The sequence below is a fragment of the Mauremys mutica genome, chromosome 12, assembly GCF_020497125.1.
Source record: "Mauremys mutica isolate MM-2020 ecotype Southern chromosome 12, ASM2049712v1, whole genome shotgun sequence".
Lineage (NCBI taxonomy): Eukaryota > Metazoa > Chordata > Testudines > Geoemydidae > Mauremys > Mauremys mutica.
Window position 1 is genome coordinate 82414032 of NC_059083.1, and position 22302 is coordinate 82436333.

At 51.3% G+C, this 22302-nt stretch overlaps 2 protein-coding genes across 2 annotated transcripts; both read right to left on the reverse strand.

Moving 5' to 3' along the window:
* Positions 1–2794: 2794 nt before the first annotated feature.
* On the reverse strand, positions 2795–6411 carry PPP1R27 (protein phosphatase 1 regulatory subunit 27). The gene is made up of 3 exons (XM_044983527.1): positions 5704–6411; positions 4351–4501; positions 2795–3553 (listed from the first exon to the last, which is right to left on the reverse strand). Exons 1-3 carry the CDS (start codon positions 5888–5890, stop codon positions 3430–3432), a joined length of 462 nt encoding a protein of 153 aa, XP_044839462.1. The 5' UTR covers positions 5891–6411; the 3' UTR covers positions 2795–3429.
* Positions 6412–8792: 2381 nt separating this feature from the next.
* On the reverse strand, positions 8793–21510 carry P4HB (prolyl 4-hydroxylase subunit beta). The gene is made up of 11 exons (XM_044983185.1): positions 21251–21510; positions 20900–21106; positions 19164–19297; positions 18136–18273; positions 14475–14579; positions 14076–14201; positions 13443–13643; positions 12576–12696; positions 11449–11630; positions 10892–10978; positions 8793–9876 (listed from the first exon to the last, which is right to left on the reverse strand). The coding sequence occupies exons 1-11, from the start codon at positions 21438–21440 to the stop codon at positions 9796–9798; spliced, it is 1572 nt and encodes a 523-aa protein (XP_044839120.1). The 5' UTR covers positions 21441–21510; the 3' UTR covers positions 8793–9795.
* Between the last annotated feature and the right edge of the window lie 792 nt (positions 21511–22302).

A 22302-nucleotide genomic window follows, 5' to 3' on the forward strand; every position in this document is an offset into this window, starting at 1 on the left:
CCCTTTCCTAATGTTAGCTTTTTTGATTGCAGCTGCACATTGAGTGGCTGTTTTCAGAGGACCATCATTTTGTATGTATATTTAGGATGATGTTTTCCAGTGTGTATTACTTTGCATTTATCAGCATTGAATTTCATCTGCCATATTTGTTGTCCAGTCACACAATTTAGTGAGATCCCTTTGTAACTCTTTCCAGTCAGCTTTGGATTTTACTAGCTTAAGTGATTTTGTATCACCTGCAAACTTTGCTACCTCAGTCTTTACTCCTTTCTCCAGATCATTTATGAATATGTTGAACAGCACTGGTCCCAGCTCTCCCTTGTGAAATCTGGTCATTTATTCTTACCCTTTGTTTCCTATTTTTTAAGCAATTCTGATTCACGCGAGGACCTTACCTCTTATCCCATGGCTGCTTACTTTGCTGAAGAGCCTTTTGTGAGGGAACCTCGCCAAAGGTTTTCTGAAAGCCCAAATACAGGATACTGCCTGGATCACCCTTGTCCATATGTTTATTGACCCCTCAGAGAATTCTAATACATTGGTGAAGCATGATTTCCCTGTACATAAACCATGTTGCTTTTCCCCAGCATATCCTGTTCATCTGTGAATCTGATAATTCTGTTACTTCCAACCAGTTAGCCTGATACTGAAGTTAGGTTTACCAGCCTGTAATTGCCAGGATTGCCTCTGGAGCCTTTTATTAATATTTTTTTTAATCGGCATTACATTAGCTACCCTCTAGTCATCTAGTATAGAGGTTGATTTAAGTAGTAGGTTACATACCACAGTTAGTTCTGCAAGTTCGTATCTGCGTTTCTTTCGAACGCTTAGGTGAATGCCATCTGGTTCTGGTGACTTTTATCTATCGGTTTGTTCCAAAACCTCCACTATTGACTCCTCAATCTGGGACAGTTCCTCAGATTTGTCACTATAAAGAATGGCTACGGTATGGGAATCTCCCTCACATCATCTGCAGGAAGACTGATGCCAAAAATTAATTTAGCTTCTCTGCAATGGCCTTGTCTGCCTGGAGTGCTGCTTTAGTGCCTCCTCCACCAGTGCCCCACTGATTGGCGGCTTCCTGCGTCTGATGTGCTTGAACAGTTGGTGCTGTTAGTTTTTGTGTCTTTTGCTAGTTGCTCTTCAGCTTCTTTCTGGGCTGCCCATTTATACTTTTACACTTGATTTGCCACAGTTCATGCTCCTTCCTATTTGCCTCACTAGGATTTGATGTCCAATGTTTAAAGGATGCTTCTTTTTGCCTCTAACTTCCTCTTTTACTCTGTTGTTTAGCTATGGTGGCATTTTGTTGGGCCTCTTACTTTTTTTCTTTTATTTGGGGGATACATTTTGTTTGAGCCTCTATTATGGTGTTTTGAAAAGGTCTCCCTTCAATACGCAGGCGTTTCACCCTTGTGGCTGGTCACTATTACCGAGCAGTTCAGCTATATTCACCTCTTGGAGCAGAGCCTGCCCTCCACTTAGGACTAAATCAAGAATGATCTCTCCCCTTGTGGGTTCTAGCACATGCTGCTCCGAAATCTGCCATTTTTGGTGTCTAGAAATGTTCTCTCTGGATCCTTTCCTGAGGTGGCACATACCAAGTCAATACGAGGCTAGTTGTAATCCCCCATTATTATTGTTTTCTTCCTTTGTAGTTTCCCTAATCAACCTGAGCATTTCACAATCACCGTCGCCATCCTGGCCAGGTGGTCAGTAGTATATTGCTACTGCTAGACTCGCACTCTTCACGCATGGATTTAGTTTCAGACTAGCGGGTTTGGGGTGTTATTTATTGAGGGTTAGAGGATGTTTGTGAGAGGCATCCTCCCCCATGTTTCTTTTATGGGTGGCTTTTTATGGCAGGTTATAGACCCTCAGTCTCCTGCCCTTCAGCCAAACGCTCCTCACCTGGGCAGCTCACTCTGTCTAGTGCTCTCTCGCTGTCAAGGCTCTGCTTGGTGCAGGACCTGGCAGGGATGCTGCTCTAAACTCCCCCGCTTTGCTGCTCACCTGGGAGCTGGCTTTTTTAACCCCCTGTTCAACCTGATTTAGCCCTGCCCCCTTGTCAAAGGCCCCTCCCTCACATGCCCCCACCTGCTAACCAGGCTCTGTTCACCAGCTGCTGAGGTCCATGCCAAGCCACTCTCTCCTCATTCAGCCCCCAGCTCTGTCCCTCCCTGATGCCCACAGGGGAGGATAATACTGGAGCCACCCAGCAGTGCCGCTGCCAGAGCGGGGCTGCCCTGCGTGCCCTTTGCTGAGGAGTGGGGGTTCCCAGGACTTGCCGTTTGGTCTGCAAGTGCATTGCCCACTTTGGGCAGCTCTGCTTCATTTGTACTGGTGCATAGGGCCCAATGCAAGGGGACATGCCCAAGTGCTGCTGTGTTATACCCACTCCCTCTCACCAGAGCATCTGTCTTCAGCAAGCCTGGCTAGGTGGACAGCGAGTGCCCATGATGGGGAACAGCCTAGGCATGACTGGGGCTTGTTTCCAAGCTCTGCCGTCACATGTCGGCCATTCTATTTTTCCTTGACAGCTGCAGTGAGTTTGTTGATTCTTGGATCTTTCTTTTCATTGAGCATGTGGCTCCTGTGTCATGGTTGCTTCTGCTAATAGGATCCTGAAGCAGGTTGGGAGAGGTGATTTTGGGACAACTGTGCTGCAGGGCAGGAAGAGTTACCCTCTACACCTGAGAAACAAATCAATGGTGGCAGCACCAGACTCTCCAGAAATCAGTTTTATTGAAAAAGTAAAAAGTATTTTCAAAGTAACAAAAAGAACCTGGCCACCAGGTCAACCTATTGGACATTATAGTAAAAAGCAAATCTATAGTCGGCTCAATCCAAAATAGGACTTTTAACACTGTGACATTACGACAAGATATCTAATCTGTACAGCACTGCATGCTACCATGAGAGCTGGGCTACCATTCTCTCTCTCTCTGCCCCTGGACGGACAAGGGTTATTCTGGGGAGCTGCAGCTCCAAGAAACAGCTTTAATGCTTCCAGTTAGACAGTGCCACTGTCAGCACCAGCTGGGGCCTATCAGCATGTGCTTCCACACAGCAGAGCCAGTGCCAACTCAGACCCCCGCTGCTTCACTGTCCACACACCAGTGCCAGCCAGAACCAGCGCGTTCCAGCCACTGCTCTTTTGGCCAATCCAGTTGTAGCTGAAGATGGACACTGGCTCTGCGGTGGGGGTGAGAGCAGTGGAGAAGGGTCAGTTTCTCCTCGTGGTGCCCCGGCGATCCGGGGGCTCTGGGGAGCTGAGGTAGTTCGCAGCTCTGCAGTGCAGTTATTGGGTGAACTCTCTGCTTCCCCTAAACTGCCCTGATCAGCACCCCCAGGACTGACAACTGCACTGCCCCACCTCTGCTGCTGGAGAGTCCGAGTGACAGGAGCCCTACGCCAAGGAGAGACACCTCAGTCCATCCTGGCAGCTTTAAAGAGCTCCACAAGGTCCCTGGAGTCAGCGTCAATGAGGTCAGATGGTTTCTCCCCTTCGTCATTGGTGGCATCAAGCCTGGCTCCTAAAGAGATGAGGTACCTGCAGGAGACAGAGGGAGGGGCTGCACTGGCAGGCAGGTGTGCTGGAACAATGTAAAGGGGAGGTGGGGGGGCAGCTGACCCAAACTGCAAACCCTGTGGTGTAATGGAATCCACTTCCAGCCAGGGGACACAGCAGCACCCCTAGTTCCAGCACCCACGCTGGCGGTGGGCAAGGCAGCCTAGCAGGGGAGAGCAGACGTGCTTCCAACACTACTTCCTGGAGACAGCCCCAGTCCCTGCAGGATTAAGGGGGTTCTGGGCCTCAGCAGGAAATACTAGGCCTTAGCAACTACCAGGTACACATAGGGTTGCCAACCCTTCAGGATTGGCCTGGAGTCTCCTGGAATTGGCATCTATCACCCAGTGACTGTTGAAAGTAATCCAGGAGATTTTGATATAATGTCATTTTCTTAAAATATCCTATCATGTTTGGGGAAAAAAATCTCTCAGAATAGCTTCAGTCACAGTTAGCAACCCTAGATATACAGGGTGTGGGCAGGCTGCTCCACAGCCCCAAGCCAGCACACCCTTCCCCTCCTCCCGGAGCCCCAAGCCAGCACACCCCGCTCCCCCACTCCTCCCAGAGCCCCAAGCCAGCACACCCTGCTCCCCCCCTCCTCCCGGAGCCCCAAGCCAGCACACCCTGCTCCCCCCCTCCTCCCAGAGCCCCAAGCCAGCACACCCTGCTCCCCCCCTCCTCCCAGAGCCCCAAGCCAGCACACCCCGCTCCCCCAGAGCCCAGTCTGGGCGGGTAACTGTCAGCAGGGCTAAGCCAAGCACATGGTGACTGCTGACCTGGCTATGTGGGTGTAGCCATTGCTGCAGGCCATGTGCAGGGGGGTCCAGCCATTCTCGTCCTTCTGGTGAATGTCCGCGCCGTATTGCACCAGCAGTTTGACACAGTCGAGGTTCCCGGCCAGCACGGCTTCATGGAGGGCTGCCAAGCCTAGAGAGGGGACCCGTCAGCTGCAGGGCCAGACCTGCCTGGCCATGGGGAGGCAGAGGGACCGGCCCTCACTGGGCCAGGGAGCTGCTCCAGGGGTTCTGGGACGTGACACGAGGCAGGGGCTTTGGGGGGCAGGGAGGGGAAAGGGCCCCAGCTTGGAAACACCTAGCTCCCCTCCTCTGCACCCCAGAAAGGAGCTGGCGCCAGGTCATTTTTCCCCCTTACTGGGGTAAATGGCTCCTTGAGTGGCTCAGGCTCTGTAGCCCCTTCCCTCCCCTGCTGAGCCAGGGCTGGTCAGTGACATGCCAACCCACCCCCGAGCTCGCCCACCAATAGCCTGCATGTCTCCTCCAGGCCTCAGCCTTGAGTCACGAGTCCCCCACCTCTGGGTGTGGCTGGGTGGGAGCCTGGCACCCAAGCCAGGGATATTTTAGAGGGGGGTCTCCAGGGCCTTTTCTGACAGAGGCTGAGGCAGAGCCACAAGGGGCAACCATGTAATAACGACACAGGCCGTCACACCGCCCCCGCCCGCACCAACGCATTCATCGGACCAGCTCCAGGCCTACACGCAGGCAGCAGAGTCATACGTACGGGGAAAGTCACTCAGTGAGTCAGCAGCAGGGCTGGTAACTGAACCCAGGAGTCCTGGCTTGCCCCCCCCCCCAAACCACTAGGCCCCATTCCCTTCCCAGAGCTGGGAACCCAAGAGTCCAGGCTCCTAGTCCAGTGCTCTAGCCACCAGTTCATGCTACTTCAGGCCTCTCCCTTGCCGTTCCCCTCTCTGATTGGCCATTTGCATGTTGTAGTCACTGTACATGGTGCTGGATACATCAAGGGGCAAGGTCCTGGGCTTTAACCCCTCTGCACTGAAGGGCTGGCTCTGTCCATGTCTGCTAGGGGGATGCAGTCCCACATTACTGGGTGCCCATCAGCATCCGGTGCTGGGCTAGCTCCTCTCAGAGGGATTGAAACACTTGCTCCCATCCCCCAACTAGCATTGATGGGACCCAAGACCCCCCTCCGCCACCACTAGCGGGGCATGAAGTGACTTAATTACAAGGGGGTGAAACTCTAACACCCTGCTCTGCATGGGGTAAGGTTGTGCCTGCACATCCCCTGCAGAGGGTAGGCCCACCCACCCGGGAACCCCCCGCTGCTGACCACCCATTAGCTCTGCCAGCGCCACAGGAGGTGTTACTCACCAGAGGGATACAGGGTGCTCAAGGTGACCTTCCTGGCTCGGATAAACCTGCCCACCTGCTCCAGGTCCCCCTGCCTGATGTTGTCCTGGAAGACGATGTCATTGGGGAAGCGCACTGTCCGTGCTGGCTTGAGGCGCTGGGAGCAGCCGCGGTACCGGGACAGCGAGGCCGGGTCATAGTATTTCATACTGGTGGGCACCTTGTGAAGCCGGCGAGAAGGCACAAGGGCAGAGACACAGTGAGGCTGCGACAGCCTGGGTGAGCAGGTGCAGGAGGCAGCACTGACCCCCCAACTCAGTGTCAGAGCACTGCGCACTCTTCTCCCCTGTTCTGGTCACTTCCTCCTTAGGCCAAAGAGCACCGGAGCCGCTAGTCCTGCAGGGGCCTCTCCTGGCAGCCGCAAACAGCCACCCTCTAGAACAGCGAGACAGCTATGAGTGTTCCCAGCCCCCACCGAGCTCAGTGCCAGACTCCCTTCTTGGGGCTGACGGGCTCCACCGGCAGCTCCCATTATATAGCCTCCTGCTGGCTATTTTGGGGACATTCAGCTCATGCTGTTTGCCATGAGGTGCTGTAATAGAGATGCCCTGCCCTCCAGCCTCCCACTTTGGGCACAAGTTAGAGTCTCATCTTACAGCCGACTTGTTGATGTGCCCATCTAAAGGGTCAAGCCATCTGCTGCCTATGTGGGTGCAGCCCCTGGTACCTGGCCCCGCTGCAGGCTCCCTGTGGCATGGAAACCAGGCCCACCAAGAGTCCATTAGGAACAGGCCTGGGAAGCCAGGGACTGATGCATGCAGCAACCTGCAGAGGCATGAAACAGTGATTTGTCAAAGCCACAGACGCCAAGTTAATGCCAAGGTCATTCACGCTCCGGTGACCGTGGTAGATCCCCACACAGGCGAGGCTGGTGCTGCAGTTCATAGGGCAGGAGGGCTGGTCCTGGAAAAACAAGCTCCAGCAGCACCTCTTGGAGTGCAGCTCACCCCAGCCCCCCTGGAACTGCTGGCACAGGGCTGCTCCTGTGGCCCTTAGCAGGGCCAAGCAGAATAGCACCCAGAGCAGAGACTCAGGGAACACCTGCTGCATTCTCTGCTCCCCCAGCACCTGTCTGAACTGGGCATCTGCTGGGTGAGGATCCTCACAGATCAGTTATGATTAAGGCTACCGTTTAGCCAGAGGTATTTTTAGTAAGTCATGGACAGGTCATGGGCAATAAACAAAACTTTACTGTCCCTGACCTGTCCATGACTCATACCTGTGACTAAATCGGGGTGGGGGCATGTGCTCAGGGGCCCAGCAGCACCACCAACTGTTCTGGCCAGCCACCTGGGGATCACTGCTTGGGGCCACAGACTGTGGCTGCTTCTCCCACCCTAAGATTGCTGCCGGGGGCCACCCAAGCAGTGGCTGGTGTGGCTGTCCCTGAGGCCAGCTGCTGGGGTAGCCCTGGGATTAGCCACACTGGCTGCTGCAGAACTCAGAGGCGGGGTGGGCAAACTTTTTGGCCTGAGGGACACATCTGGGTATGGAAATTGTATGGTGGGCCATGAATGCTCACAAAATTGGGGGTTTGGGTGTGGGAGGACTCCAGCTGGGGGTGGGGGCTGCAGATGAGGGGTTGGGAGTGCAGGAGGGTGCTCTGGGCTGGGACCGAGGGGTTCAGAGGGTGGGAGGAGGATGAGGGCTGGGGCACAGGAGAGGGTCAGGCTCTGGGCAGCACTTACCTCAAGCAGTTCCCAGAAACAGCAGCATGTCCCACCTCCGGCTCTTTCAGAGGTGCAGCCCAGAGGCTCTGCATACTGCCTTGTCTGCAGGTGCCACCCCTACAGCTCCCATTGGCTGTAGTTCCCAGCCAATGGGAGCTGCAAGGGCAGTGCTTGGGGCAGGGGCAGCAGCAGCATGCGGAGCCCCCTGGCTGCCCTTATGTGTAGGAGCCAGAGGGGGGTATATGCTGCTGCTTCTGGGAGTCATGTGGAGTGGGGCAAGACCCTACCCCTGCTCCCAGGCTGGAGCACTAAAGTAGGACAAGCCCCAGACCCTGCTTCCTGGTAGGAGCTTAAGGGCCAGATTAAAAAACATTTCAAAGGCTGGATGTGGCCCCCGAGCCATAGTTTGCCCACCCCTGCGCTGAGGTCATGGAAGAATCACAGAATCCACAACAGACACGGAGCCCTAATTATGCTGACTAGAGCAGCAGGGGTTCCAGCAACATCTGTTCTCCCAGTTCTCCCCCCCTTTACAAGGGTGATTGGTTCAGCTAGAACTATGCCAAAACTTTCATCATGTTAATCTCAATGCCCAGGGTCATCCATGCCCCAGATTGGCTGGAGAGCCCTGCCAGAGGGCAAGAGCCAACAAAAACTTAATGTTCCTTTGGGAGCTGCCAGCAGAGGTTCAGCACAGTCAGCCATGCAGCAATTCCTGTAAACTCAAGACAACAGCTGGGCAGGCAGCAAATTGTCATCACTGCTAGTGCTCAGCTGAGCATCACACACTATTTACTTCCCTTCTCCCCCAGACCCACCCCCATTTGTTTGTTAGACTCTAGGCTCTTTAGGGCAGACACTCAGGCTTAGGAGTGATCCCCTCAGATCACAGATTTGGGGAGGGGGCTGGAGAGAGACAGCTCACACTGCTGGATCAGTTCTCCAGGCTCATGCCTGTGCTCAGAGGGCAACCATTAAGAGCTCAGTCTTGTTTGTGTCGGACAAACCCAGGTGTAAAGGGCTCAGTCCATGTACCCAGCTGCAAAATGGATTTTCTGGAGGTGGTAACCAGCCCAAAAGCCTTTGCAAAGTAACCATCTTAAAAGACTCTTCCCCCTCTCTCCCCCTGCCAGAATGTTCAGAGCAGCTGCTTCTAAAGGGAAAAGGTATCAGTGACCAGCTTTCCTCTGGGCACAGATGCTGCCTGGTAAACAGAGGGGTTGCAGAGCTGTAATAAGACTCCTATGGTTCCCTTTGCAGTTCCTGGCTCCTTCCCCCACATTCAGACCTCCCAGAGTCTTGCAGAAATCCAGCTGGGGGGTCAGGAAACAGGCAAATTAAAATGAGCTCTAGGTGACATTTAGAGTCAAAGACACAGGATAGTATTAAAATCTCAACTTTATTTGGCCAACAAGTTCAGCTCCAACATTGTGGTGGAATGCATAGAACAAGCCTGATTTCGCTCAGACTTTCACAGCACTCCCATTCCCAAGCCCCCATCCCTACAACCCAGTAATCAGAAGTGTCCTGTTTGCTGCATTCTATCAGGCCCCCATGCACCTTGTCTGCCCAGGAAACCCATTCACAAAAAAATGCACAGAAAATGATTGAGGAACAGAGCCTTGTTTGATCAGGGAGATGTGGCAATGCCACTAGGTCCTGTCTACATGGGTGAGCCAGCAGTTGGGGCTTCCCTCCCCAGAGCCCGCCACAGCCAATGCTGGCAGAATGTTCCACCCTTCCTGATCTTTGGAACAGTCATCTCCATTCATCTTTCAAAGCAAAAGGCAAATGAGCCCTTCAGCCACACAATGATCTGTTAAAGGGGAAACATCTGCCCACTCCCCCGCCCCAGGACCCCTGAAGTCAGGTTAGTGGTTTTTCCTCCCCCCACACACTGAAAGATGGCAATTCCAAGGAAGAACAGCTGAGACAATGGTTAGGGCACTGCCAGGTGGAGAGTAGTTATGGCCTTTAGATTTAGAAGAGAAAACTAAGCTTTCCTAGGAGGCATTACTGGTGAGGCTCTGAAATGTCAGGCAAGGAGACTTCCTGCCATTTCACAGCCCACTTCTACCCAAAAGAACAGAACACTTGGAACAAATCCATGTACAAAAAAGTACATCACAATAAAAAAAATAAGAGGCCCAGGTGCCTGGGCAGCTACCTAGCGACAGATCCCTTTTCAGAACTGAAAAATAAGAGGAGACAGTCAAGTGCACAGACAAGTTAGGATGAAGTGTTACTTTAAACCAATCCCTGCATTTCCAGCCAACACTCCTTCTAGTTTAAATCTGAATGGGTTTCTGGACTCGCTAGGCCCTGTGACAGGGCAGCCAGTGTAGTGTCTGCTCTTTGGGATATGCAGATTTGAGTCTCTTCTTTACAGTTCATCTTTGTGGATCTTCTGGTCCTCTTCACCTTCCTCAAGATCAATCTCATCAGCCTCCAAGTCTTCCAGATCCTGCGTTTAAATACAACATTTGTCAACAGCTACTGGTTCTGATCTGGCACAATGCAGACAGGACCCTGGAGCCCCAGCAGATTTAGGCATAGCAATGAGGCAGCTGAAGCACCATCTCCTACCCCACTCACTCCAGTCCAATCCATGCTCTGCTCCACCTGGCATGTTAATGGCAACACTCATTACTCTGGCCATTCAGGGAACTCACAAACCCATTTGAGATCAGTGTTAATAATCTCAATCATATAAAAGCCAGTAGTTAGAGAACAATGGAGAGGGGGGCTGAAAGGCAGAAGGAAGCGGTGAATCCTGACACTGCATATACAGTACAGACTGCTCATGTTATAGGGATTGGATAGGAGAATATGAATGCAGTGACCACAGCTAATTACAAGAGACTAGCATCTCTCCCTTCACAACATGAGCCCATGAAAGTGAACAAAGAAACTGAATTTAGAAATAGTGCACAGGCTGGCAGGAAGGGGAGCAGCTTTGCTCCAGAAGCAGAAAGGGCACTGCCACCTGGTGATGGGCTGTCCTGCCAGCATGGTGGGCCTAACAGCAAAGGCAGCAATTTCACATGGGTCTAGAACCACGGACATAGCTGGCCAAGACAGAGAGGGATTTCTATGGGGAGGAAAAGATTTTGAACCAAGCACAGGCCTTGAGCATTCAAGCAGCCTCACAGTGGTGACCAGAGGTGGGAAAGGCAGGGCCTACATGGATTTAACAGAGGAGTGATCCCTCAGTTCACATTCCCGTGTTTATGCCTCACAGCCTGACAGTCCCAGCCAGCAGCAGCCCATCAGACTGCAATGGCCAGCCAGACTTCCAGCTTCTCAGAGATCAGCGTTCAGTGTTGCCATGCCCACAAAGCATCTAGCCTGCTGGGAAGAACTAGAAGTGGCTCTAGAAGCCAGGACCTATTGTAGGGGTTAAATCCTAATGCTGCTACTGACTCCACACTCTTTGCAAGCACTGCAAACCAAGGCTCCCCGATGAATGGGCTACTCACCTCTTCATCCCCAGCACCATCCTGGCCTCCACTTTCCAGGAACTTCTGGAAGCCTTCTAGCGTCCTCTCCCCATTGTAGTCTATGACCTGCAGGGGAAAAGCCAGAGAGATGCTGGTTAACCCAAACAGAGTCAAGCCCTTGGTGGGAACAATGCTCTTTCTGAACAACAGTTTTCAAAAATGCCAAGCAAGAGGAAATGTAAAATTCACCTTCACCCACACGAAATGAAGGAGCAGTTCAGCCACTAGACCGCTGAGATTGCTGCGAGAAGACAGCCCGCAGATGAGCACATTGTCCTCTGCTGCACTTCACCCAGCCCCATCTAGCACTGCCCCCATATCCTCCCAGGCTGTCTCCCTCACCCTCCTGCAACTCAGCCCATCCCCCAAAGGCAATTTGGAAGGTGCCAAACCAACCTTCTCAATCTAAAAGCCCATCTCTCAAATGGGTGCTAGAGCCCCAGGCACACAAGAGAGCAGAAAGGCTCTAAGCTTCTAGCTCTCCCTTGCTAGAGATGATCCACACACAAGTCCCTGGAATTCAGCAGTCTGCGTACGTTTTTGCCAGGGCCTGCAGGGAAGAACTTGAGTGTGGGAAAACTGTGGACTTTCACTGCCTCCACTTCGTTAGCTGTTGAGTCCATCTTGGCAATGACAATGTTCTCATGGTCCTTGTAAGTCTCTCCCAGTTTGTCCCAGATAGGAGCCAATTGTTTGCAGTGACCACACCAGGGAGCATCTGTAAATTAAAAGGCAACATGAAGCTTGAAGGCCACCCAACAGAAAGGGCTGGGCCCTCTACTCTGATGCTTGCTAGCCTAGTCCAACCCCTGCAGTAAAGGAGAATCTCCCCTTCACACGTTCCTCTTCCAGGTCATCCAGCTCCTGGGGGAAGGTGTCATCAAAAAGGAATCATTCAAAAATGGAGAATAAGACTGAGAATATCCTATTGCCCTTATATAAATCCATGGTACGCCTATATCTTGAATACTGCATACAGATGTGGTCTTCTCATCTCAAAAAAAAGATACTGGCATTAGGTTCAGAGAAGGGCAACTAAAATGATTAAGGGTTTGGAACAGGTCCCATATGAGGAGAGATTAAAGAGGCTGGGAATTTTCAGCTTGGAAAAGAGGAGACTAAGGGGGGATTTGATAGAGGTATATAAAATCATGAGTGATGTGGAGAAAGTGAATAAGGAAAAGTTATTTACTTGTTCCTATAAGAACTAGGGGCCACCAAATGAAAATATGGGCAGCAGGTTTAAAACAAATAAAAGGAAGATGTTCTTCACACAGCGCACAACCAACCTGTGGAACTCCTTGCCTGAGGAGGTTGTGAAGGCTAGGACTATAACAGAGTTTAAAAGAGAATTGGATAAATTCATGGAGGTTAAGTCCATTAATGGCTATTAGCCATGATGGGTAAGGAAGGGTGTCCCTAGCCTCTGTCAGAGGGTGGTGATCGATGGCAGGTGAGAGATCACTCAATCATTATCTGTTAGGTTCACTCCCTCTGGGGCACCTGGCATTGGTTACTGTCAGTAGACAGGATACTGGGCTGGATGGACCTTTGGTCTGACCCAGTATGGCCATTCTTACATTAAGGTGGTTCCTCCCCATATACTATTCCTAACTGGGCTGCTTTCCTGCCATTTGTTATTCAGCATGCGCAAAGTACTCACAAAACTCCACAAACACATTCTTGGTCTCATCAAAAGCAATGTCTTCGAAGTTCTTTCCAACCAGAACTCTGACAGGCTGTTTGTCCCAGTCATCAGGCAAATCCTGGCTCATTAGGTGGGGCTGGAATTGAAGAACAGGGACTGAGAACCAGCATGCATATAGCAATGTGGAATGTGCAGGCAAAATCATGCTCCCAGGAAAACCCCACTTCTTGCAAAATGTGGAACAGATCAGCCATGGGCTATAAGAGGTCAGCTGAGTCAGTCACTTCCTCCTCCTCTCATGGAGAATCCCCCATCCTCTAACCTGGGCATTTCTGAACTGCTGGTGCCCCTGCATGGGAAAGGCTGCAGCTGAGTACTTCAGAGAGGAAGTTTGTTCACTTTAAGTGTCAATTACTGAGGAAGTCATTCCCAATGTGACATTGGAACAGAGCTCCATTTGAAATTGCCATTGTGCTAGGCTATGCATAGCTACCTCCATCTTCAGATTAAGGCTGAGAATTCCCACCATGAGCAAGAGGCTACAAAATTCTCAGCTGGCTGAGAAAACAGGAGTAGCAGCTGGATATGCACCACAAGGGCATGTGAAGTGCAGAGACAGGAACCCCCTGCTTTACTGTGGGTGCCTTCAGATGCTGATAAAGTAGTTATTTCTGTGCTGGCACCATGCCCACTGGTTCTGCCCTTTGGATGTCTCAGCATGCGGCTCACTAGATACTATGCCATTAAACATGCTACAAAGCTAATTTGAAAGGACTCACCCCACATGACCGGTATAAGGTTTCACACAAGCTCTTAGAGCAGGGATCACTCCCACATCTCTGCTTATGTCAGGGTCCAAAGAACTGCACTCGTCCCTGTTACCTTGACTTTGCCCTCCAGGAACTGGTCGCAGAACTCCTTGATCTTCTCTGCTGTCAGTTCATCTGAGTCAGGTTTGTATTTAGTCATTTCCTCCTCCAAAGTGATGAGGCGCACAGCTGGGCACTCCTCCTTCTTTAGGCCAAAGAACTCCAGGATCCTCTGGTTGTCGCTATGGTCACTGTCTATGAAGATGAACAGGATCTTTGGAGGAAAGTCAAATGTAGATATTAAAGACATGAATGAAATCCTACAGTAGCGACTCTGCTATAAAGTCACTAAGCCAGCTAGACAGCTGGCTTCCCTACCCTCTTGAGCCCATGGCAGAACATGGGCCACTTTATTCTAGTACAAATACTGGGGCTGCAGTGACTGAAGCAATGTGCATGAAGACAAACACCTTAGTGTGCCACAAGTTACATTACAGGGCTGGCTTACACCAGTCAGAAGGAAAAATCAGGAGTCAAGCTGCCACTCTAATCTACACCCTCCTCAATGAGGTCTATACAAAGCAGCAAGTGACTAAGGCACCTGGCTATTGGGAGATCCATATACAGAAACAAAGAGACTGAGGGAGCTGTAAGAAATCAATGCCCTGCACAGGCTAGGAGTGACTGCCCTTCTCCAGCTCCTCACCTTTCCTTTGAAGTTTCCAGCTGCTGTCTTGAAGTTGTCTAGTTTCCCTTGATAGTCAGCAACACTCTTTGGCAGGAACAGCAGGATGTGAGTCTTGATCTCTCCTCCAAAGATCTTAGGAGCAGTCTAGGAGAAATACAACTCCACATTAGGAGGACAAAAACCCAGTGCCAGAGCCCATGGGCTTTTCTGCACTGATGGTGCCAAGGGAGTCACCAAGAATACAAGTGCCACTCTGAGGTGCAAACTTATCCCTGGCTCCCTCTTGCATCTCCTGCTTCATCTAGGCACAGTAGATTCCAGGCCAGGAGGAAAGAGCAGCATAGCTTCCTATCCCATAGTCCCAGGGGCTCAGAACATGTGTGACCAAAGAGCTGATTATGTCCTGGAAGGCCTTACCTGTTCAGTGAACTCGATGACCAGAGGCAGCTGGTTAGACTTGATGAAGTTCAGCAAGTTCTCTTTTGTAAGATCACCTTCAAAGTTGTTGCGACCTTCATCAAACTGGGGAGACAAAGGGGTTATTTTCTTAAGGGTTAAAGTTAATGCTTACGTGCACAGAGACACTTACTGCCTTGGCATGCAGAGAGATGAGCAAGTACAGCACATTCCAAGTAACAAACTTCATACAGAACCAAGGCCTGGGAGGGGCCAGCCCAACTGCATGGTTCTGCCACCTACTGGTGAGGAAGCAGATTTCCAGCTAACACTGCAAGCAAGAAACAAAATACTCAGATTTAATCCATGATGTAATCTAAACCAAAGCACTCATTCTGCTGAGAAGGGAGACCTAAAGTTCCCCGGACAGTAAGCAGAGCAGCAATGGAGAGGACACTGAACCTGGCTCTTGGTGCAATTCTGCAAGAATACAAAAGGATTCGGAAGACATGCCTTGGAGGGGGCCTTCTAATTTAACAGCTGCTCCGCAGCATTCTAGACAATATTAGACAAACCAGTGAGAAGCTACAGCAAACCCCAGAGTCACAGTGACTGGGCAAGAGCAGCACTCTGCACAACAGAAGTCAGCACGCAGGTCTGAGTTGAAGCACATACATTAGCCAACAAACAGCTGTTAGAAATGAGCTGGTGTCAGGCAGCAAAGCCCACTACGCAGCTGCTAATAAACAGCAGTTTACTCAACCCACTGAGGATGTGTCACCCTCTATTGTTAGTGACACAAGAACACAGATTGGAGGAGAAGATGCAGCACAGGTGCCAAGTCCCATTTTCTACTAGACCACCACCTATTATTGTCCTTGATTCTCAGAACTTTCCCAGGCAGCCCAAAAGAGGGGAACAGCAGAGGAGCATCAAGGTTAAAACACAGGCTGTGCGAGCAGAACACAAGAACGGCCATACTAGGTCAGACCAAAGGTCCATGTAGCCCAGCATTTGGTCTTCTGACAGTGGCACCCCAGAGGGAACGAACAGGTGATCATCAAGTGATCCATCCTGTCGCCCACTCCCAGCTTCTGGCAAACAGAGGCTAGGGACACTACCCCTGCCCAGGCTGGCTAATAGTCATTGATGGACTTATCTGCCATGAATTTATCTAGTTCCTTTTTGAACCCCATTATATTCTTGGGGTTCACAAGATCCTCTGGCAAAGAGTTCCACAGGTTGACTGTGCACTGTGTGAAGAAATGTTTTATTTTGTTTTTTTAAATCTGCTGCCTATTAATTTCATTTGATAACCTCTAGTTTTGTGTTATGAGGAGTAACTGTTTCCTTATTTACTTTCTCCACACCAGACACAATTTTATAGGCCTCAATCATGTTCCCCCTTAGTTCTCTTCCACAAGCTGAAAAGTCCCTATCTTATTAATCTCTCCTCCTATGGAAGCTGTTCCATACCCCTAGTCATTTTTGTTGCCCTTTTCTGAACCTTTTCCAATTCCTATATATAAAAATGTGGGGTGCAGCAGCAAGATGGTGGAATAAAGTAACCCAAATGGCAGTACTGAACAGAGACTCTTCAGCTGAGAAGCTGAAGAAGAGAATGCTGGTGTTTAAGATTAAAAGCAAGCTGGATGACTTCTCTATGGGTAACTAGTCCAGCTCCTTAATATCCTCAAAAGGCTTGTTTAAAATGCAACATTCACACCCAGACAAGCCACACCAAGGAGAGTGAAGGGTGACCAGCTGGTAAGCCCCTTTCCCAAACTAGACCAGAACTGCCTTTGGAAGGCATTTTCCCCACTGACACTAATGGCAGGAGCCACCAAAATTGGATCCCTTTCAGGAGCTCCAGTCAAATTAAGATCTTAGGCCCTCTGACTTTACTGAATAATTAAACTGATCAAGGCAAGTCTCATGACCTGGTCTCCGTAGCACCCATATGAGCCTGCAAAGCCTTTGAGATCTGCCAGAGGAACAGCAGTGTGAGGAAACAAAGCTCTTGGGAATCAATGTAAGACAGCCACTGAAAATTCTGCTCCTTTAAGTAATGTTACATTTAGTTGTCCTGACTCCAGCAGGGACTATTGTGCTCACAAAGAGAGCAAAGGAAAGTCAGGGAGGAGCAGGTCACTCAAGACATGCTGATTAAGAGTTGCACAAGGAACAAATGCCTTTCTGTTCCACCAGCCTCTAAAGCTGGAACACTTCCTACACAGACAACTCTGGAGTTTATAAACCAGGGTCAATAGTGACAGTGGTGAAAAGAAGAAGTCCTTCACTCAGAGGGACCTGCTCACTTGAGTGCAAGTCTTCGCTCCTGACACCCTTGTCAGATAAGCTGTAAAATCCTCTTCAAAGATATTTCAACCAGCTAGCAGCAGTGGAAATAAACAGTGTGAAGATTCCATATAAACAGCCAGCCATCACAGACACCCTCTGGCATGCAGCGAAAGCAGCATTCCCTAAGGGCAAGGTACAACTGGAATAGCCTCAGACAACCAGAGGGGGATCCTACAAGCTTTAAAAGAAACAGCCGCTGGAACAGCTATTTGCTTTCCGCAGACAGGTGCTGCATCTTCAACAATTCTAACGTGAACCCCTAGACTCACAAGTCTGGTTTAAGTATAACAGCTTTAGGAGCTACAGTTCAACTATTCCAACAACTTTGGAGCCTTTTAATTTACAGAAAGAATAGTGGATGAGAGTACAGCCTGGTTAAACGGAATTAACCCAAAGCAGCTTTCTGCCCTGCCTCTCACTGCATGTCATGATGCACTAGCATCACCAGCTCTTCTCCCAGGGAGCTTCAGCTTCCCATCTCCCCAACCCTACTCCTCAGCTCTGTTCCCCATGTAGGCTGAAGGGTAACAAGATATTTTAATTGACTGGAGGCATCAGCCACATCACACCTTCCAATTCTGCAGCTCTTGCCAAAACCATGACTCTTTAGTGCACCCTGCCTCTGCCACAAGAACTTGCAAACCCTCCTCCTAATCAACCCTGCTGTAACACATCAGACAGCTGAGCCCACTAGGAGGACAAGGATGAGCATATTAAACGATGTTTCAGCTAAAACAAGAGCAAGCCGAGAATGGCATGGCAGTAGGATCCTGGATGCTGTTGTACAACAGCTCTTAGAGGCAGAAGGAGGCAACAGTAATGAACTCCATAAATACTTCAGTTCACAGCGAACATTAACTTCACAGCAGCCAGAAACCTGAAACAAGGAAAAGGCAGAAACTAAAGGTAACTCAGGGCTCACGTCCAGGGAGTTCCAGGAATATACGCAAAATACCACTAAAAGACACCCTGTCCAGATGATTGACAATGCTTCCCCCTGCTGAACAAGGGAGCTACAATTTCAAATCTGAAATCTAGGCAGTTTATAATTAGTTTCAAGTTCTACACCCATACTGAGTCCTCCGGAGAGTCTGGAGTTTTACAACATTTTCTAAATTTTTAAAAAAGGTTTTCCTCCCAACTGCCGTGGAAGATCCATGAACAGGGATATTAACTATACAGGGGAAAGAGTGAAAGTTACTCTACCAAGAGTACTGTTAAATGCTCCAAGTTCAGACACTCCTTAAATGGTCACCTGGAACATTAATAGGTAGAGAAATTCAGATTAAGCATGGCATGTGTTCTTTGAACCACTCCTTACCTTCTTAAAAAGGACAACACCATCTTTGCTGAGCTGGTATTTGGAGAAGACATCACTGCTGGAAGAGATCCCAAAAGGAATGTCATCAATGGACTCAGCTGCCAGAAAGAATTGCTTGGCAGCCTCTGACTCCACATCCTGGGAGAGAAGAAAAAAAGGTGTTTTACACTGCACGTCAGTTTGAGGCATCCAGAGACTATGCAGCAAAGCAGGACAGGGAATGTTGGGCAACATCTGTGCTTGATTTCATAAGCTCCCAGAGTTGCAGCAGGCAGAAAATCTGCAGCAGACATGCAGTGTGCCTGTAGTGGGGTTATCACCCCACTCCTGCCTGGAAGGGCTTGAAATCAGCCCTGGGAGAGGGCTGAGACAGAGAGGGCTGCTACTAGGAAAGGAGCAAGCCTTGGCTGATTGGGGAAACAGCCTCAGCTGGGGGCCACGCCCCAATCAGCGCCCAGCTGGCTCTATAAAGGCTTGAGCCAGGAGTAAAGGCACACAGTCTCCTCTAGCTGTGGAGGGAGATGAGCCTGGCTGCTGGGGAGCTACAGAAGGTACCAGGAGTGGAGCAGGGCTGAGGAAAGGCCAAGGGATCTGGGGAGCTCCAGCCTGGAAACCCCCCAGGCTGTGGCCTAGCATAAGGCCAATGAGTACTGGGGTTGTCGGGGACAGCCCAAGGCTAGACAGAGGCAGCAGGCCCAAACTCCCCTTGCCAGTGATGAGTGGCATACACTGCTGTCTGCCCCAGGGAACAGGGGTTAGTTGGTGACTGGCAGTAGCCTTACACTGAGGCAAGTTGGGAAATAGGGGGTGGGGAGACCTGGAGACTGAGGGGTTACTGCCAGAGGGGCAGCACCCCAGAGAAAGGGGCACTGGGAGGGACACGGGCCAGTAGTAAGGCAAATCACTGGCTTGCAGAGGGCACTCTGGAAGCTGGACGAGCTAATTCCAGACAGAGACCAGCAGGAGGCGCTGCAGGGGTGAATCTGCACACTTACAGTACACTTCTGAGATCTAAACCCAAACACTACCTTGAAGAGCCCAATCACAGTGACGTCACTGGAATCCACTAGTGCCTCAGCTGCAGCAACATCTGCCAGGGTAGTGGCAGCTGGACCAGTGCGTTTCTTCAGCCAGTTTACAATATCATCAGCTTCTCTGCCAGCTATATCAGAAAGATGAGCAAGTTCAGTGTTCATCCTTACTTTTGCAGACCAAGGCATGAGCATGCATCCTGACTCTAGGGACATTACAGAGCACCTAATCTGGGGTGTGAGGAAGTGGTCTATTCACCGCCCAGCCCCAATAGTCTCTACTTTTCTTTTCACCTTCCATCAGAGCAGATTCCTGGAGTGAGCAAAGCCCTGCACCTCCCTAGAGGTACTATGAAGTCCAAGGCATTCTGCATAGCACTAAAACCCACGCGTACCACCCTGAACCAAGGTACAAGGATTCCTTTCACACACTGTTTCAGTCACCAGGCTGGCCCAAGCACATTTAGACTTTGACCAGTGTTATCAGCACTGCAGACCTCCTGGAGGATTCTGGGATTTTCATACAGAAAAAAAATATCAGTATTTCTCATCCTTTGTTTTAGCACCCTGAGGGGTTTTTGCCCTAAAGAGAATCTAAATGTTTTAGAACTTACTACAGCCTTTATTTTAATCAGGTTGATCAAACATTCCCTCACCAAGATGGACTTTTACATTTAGCATTCACAGCAACTGCTCCAACTAGTTTGATTCCAGCCTTGTGCATCACTACATAATAAGTACAAACGGAGCTTTAATCATACTGCTTTCCTATCACTAAACACTAGGAGTGCATAGATGAAGGAACCACATTACATATGATCATATACCCTGGCTTGGATGCACTGCTCAAGTACAGATTCAGCATTTTCTGCTTGTCAGGGATGAGAAATGCACATCCTTAAGTGACAAAACCTGCACTGGGACTTCTACTCTCTAGCACTGGAGAATTTACGGCTTCTTTATCTTTTATTTTAAAAAAGTAGGGAACTTGCTATAGGGCGTCTCCAAACATATTCCTCTAATATTTCCCCCCAGAATGACACCAAAGAACTCCTCTGTATATGGAAAAAGCAGCAAAGAATCCTGTGGCACCTTATAGACTAACAGACGTTTTGCAGCATGAGCTTTCGTGGGTGAATACCCACTTCTTCAGATGCAAGACTGTATTTGTATATGGAAGAAATAATGAATGACTAGACAATGAAGCCTACAATTCTGTTTTCAGATAACCCCTCATGTCAGCCCTGCTTTGTTACCAGATGCTGATGCTGCCTACGTATTCCACCAGCAATAATACACCCTGCCCCCAATACACAAGTTTTGTAACCTTCTCTTTTGGAAGAGATCTACTACTCCTCATCTACATATTCTGGACACACTTAATACAGGCTAGTTACAGTCTCACTCCTCCTGACCATGGAGACGCATACCACAACTAGCACGCAAGACAAGAAACATCAGCTCAATCCATTCTGACAATCCACATCTCTTTACTGCCGAACCTGTGCATAAAACAGACTAAGAACAGATCTAAGTTATGTCCAACGAGACTATGGGATGCTCAGCCCAACCTGCCCACTGGGTGTCAGAGACCCAGGGGACTTTGGGGTTTCAGTTTCGATTCAGAGTATTTACAACAAAATGAAGTCCAACCTAACGCATCTCAGGACCGCTCAGCGACGCCTCAACGCGCCAGGCCCCGGCAGTACCGCCCCGGCAGGGCCTGAGCTCACCTGTGTACTCTCGGGGGGCAGATTTGTCTCCATTTTTGAAGAATTTAATAGTGGGGTAGCCCCGAACCCCGAACTGCTGGGCCAGCTCCGACTCCTCTGTGGCGTCCACCTTGGCCAGCCGGATCTCGGAGCCATCAGCCTTCAGCGTGGCCGCAGCCTTGGCGTACTCGGGGGCCAGCGCTTTGCAGTGGCCGCACCACGGGGCATCTGCAAGACAAGGGAGGGGTCAGGCTGCTGCGGGAGGCGCCATGTCCAGGGGCGCCCGCGGCCGCGGGGGGGGGGGGGGAGCAGCCCCCCCGGAGCCGGGCGTGACGCGCAGCCGCCGCCCCCCCCCCGGAGCCCCTCACTCACAGAACTCCACCAGCAGGTGCTTGTGGGCCGCCAGCGCGCGCTCGAAGGAGGCCGCGCGCAGCACCAACACCCCGTCCTCCTCCTCCGCCTCCGCCGCCGCGTCCGCCTCCGCCTCCGCGCGGCCCGGCCGGGCCAGGCCCAGCAGCGCCAGGCCCAGCAGCGGCGGCAGCAGCGCGCTCAGCAGCTTCATGGCGGTGGCAGAGACAGGCCGGGAACAGGCGGCAGCAGCTACGAGTCGGAACCGCGGCGGGAGAAAAGGCCCTTACCCCCGCCTCCCTCTTATAAACCCGCCCCGTGCCCGCCGCTGCCGCTCCTTATTGGCTGAGCCCGTCGCCCTCGCCTGCCTCTCCCATTGGCTTGGCCGAGCGCCCGGGACTCTCTTCGTTTTCTATTTGCTGATCCGGTAGCCACGCCCCTTTCCGACCATCTCTGAATGGCTACTGCCTCACTTTTTCTTAGCATCCTGTAATTGGTCGCTTCGCCCGCTCTGTCACCTGTGATTGGTCAACGCTACCGCCTCAGGCCCTCAGCGGCCGGATCTGATTGGTGGCCAGACCATACCCGCCCCCACCGTTCTCCTCTTGAACGTGGCACTTGGGCAGCCCCTCCCCGCCTAGGGCGGTTGTGCGCATGCGCTATGAGGGCAGGGGAACTCGTTCGTGTTGGATTCTGACTGGGCCGCGTTTGCAAGTGCCGCCTTCTGACCCGGAAGGACGGGGAATCTCTTCCGGGGCAGGGCGAGGGCGAGGGGCTCGCCGATAGTTGTTCCTGCGCAGGGCGCAGCGCGGGCTGGTGAGGGAGGCGGCCGAGGCCTCGCCGCTGTCCGGCCTTAGGGCGGGAGGCTGGGCCCGGCTCCTGTAGCCAGAGGTGCCGGGGGGTCCCTAGTCCGGGCCCCGCTCCGGGGACGAGCAGCGCGAGCTCGATTTGCAGCGGGAAGCGCCTCGCCCGCGGCGGCTGCAGGTTTCCGAGCCTGACAACTGGCCGCGTGTCCCCCCCGGTTTCCCGGCGCTGCCGCAGCCCGCTCCGGGGCCTCACGGCCCAGCCTGGGCGCT

What these genes read in the sequence shown, in the direction of transcription:
- PPP1R27 (XM_044983527.1), bottom strand. Translation starts at nt 5,890, where the DNA reads ATGAAATACTATGACCCGGCCTCGCTGTCCCGGTACCGCGGCTGCTCC. An exon ending in GAGCACCCTGTATCCCTCTG is followed by an intron (nt 4,502 to 5,703) that starts GTGAGTAACACC and finishes TCCCCTCTCTAG; the next exon opens with GCTTGGCAGCCCTCCATGAA. An exon ending in GGCTACACCCACATAGCCAG is followed by an intron (nt 3,554 to 4,350) that starts GTCAGCAGTCAC and finishes TGTCTCCTGCAG; the next exon opens with GTACCTCATCTCTTTAGGAG.
- P4HB (XM_044983185.1), bottom strand. Translation starts at nt 21,440, where the DNA reads ATGAAGCTGCTGAGCGCGCTGCTGCCGCCGCTGCTGGGCCTGGCGCTG. An exon ending in CTGTGATTGGGCTCTTCAAG is followed by an intron (nt 18,274 to 19,163) that starts GTAGTGTTTGGG and finishes CTTCTCTCCCAG; the next exon opens with GATGTGGAGTCAGAGGCTGC. An exon ending in TCATCGAGTTCACTGAACAG is followed by an intron (nt 14,202 to 14,474) that starts GTAAGGCCTTCC and finishes TATTTCTCCTAG; the next exon opens with ACTGCTCCTAAGATCTTTGG.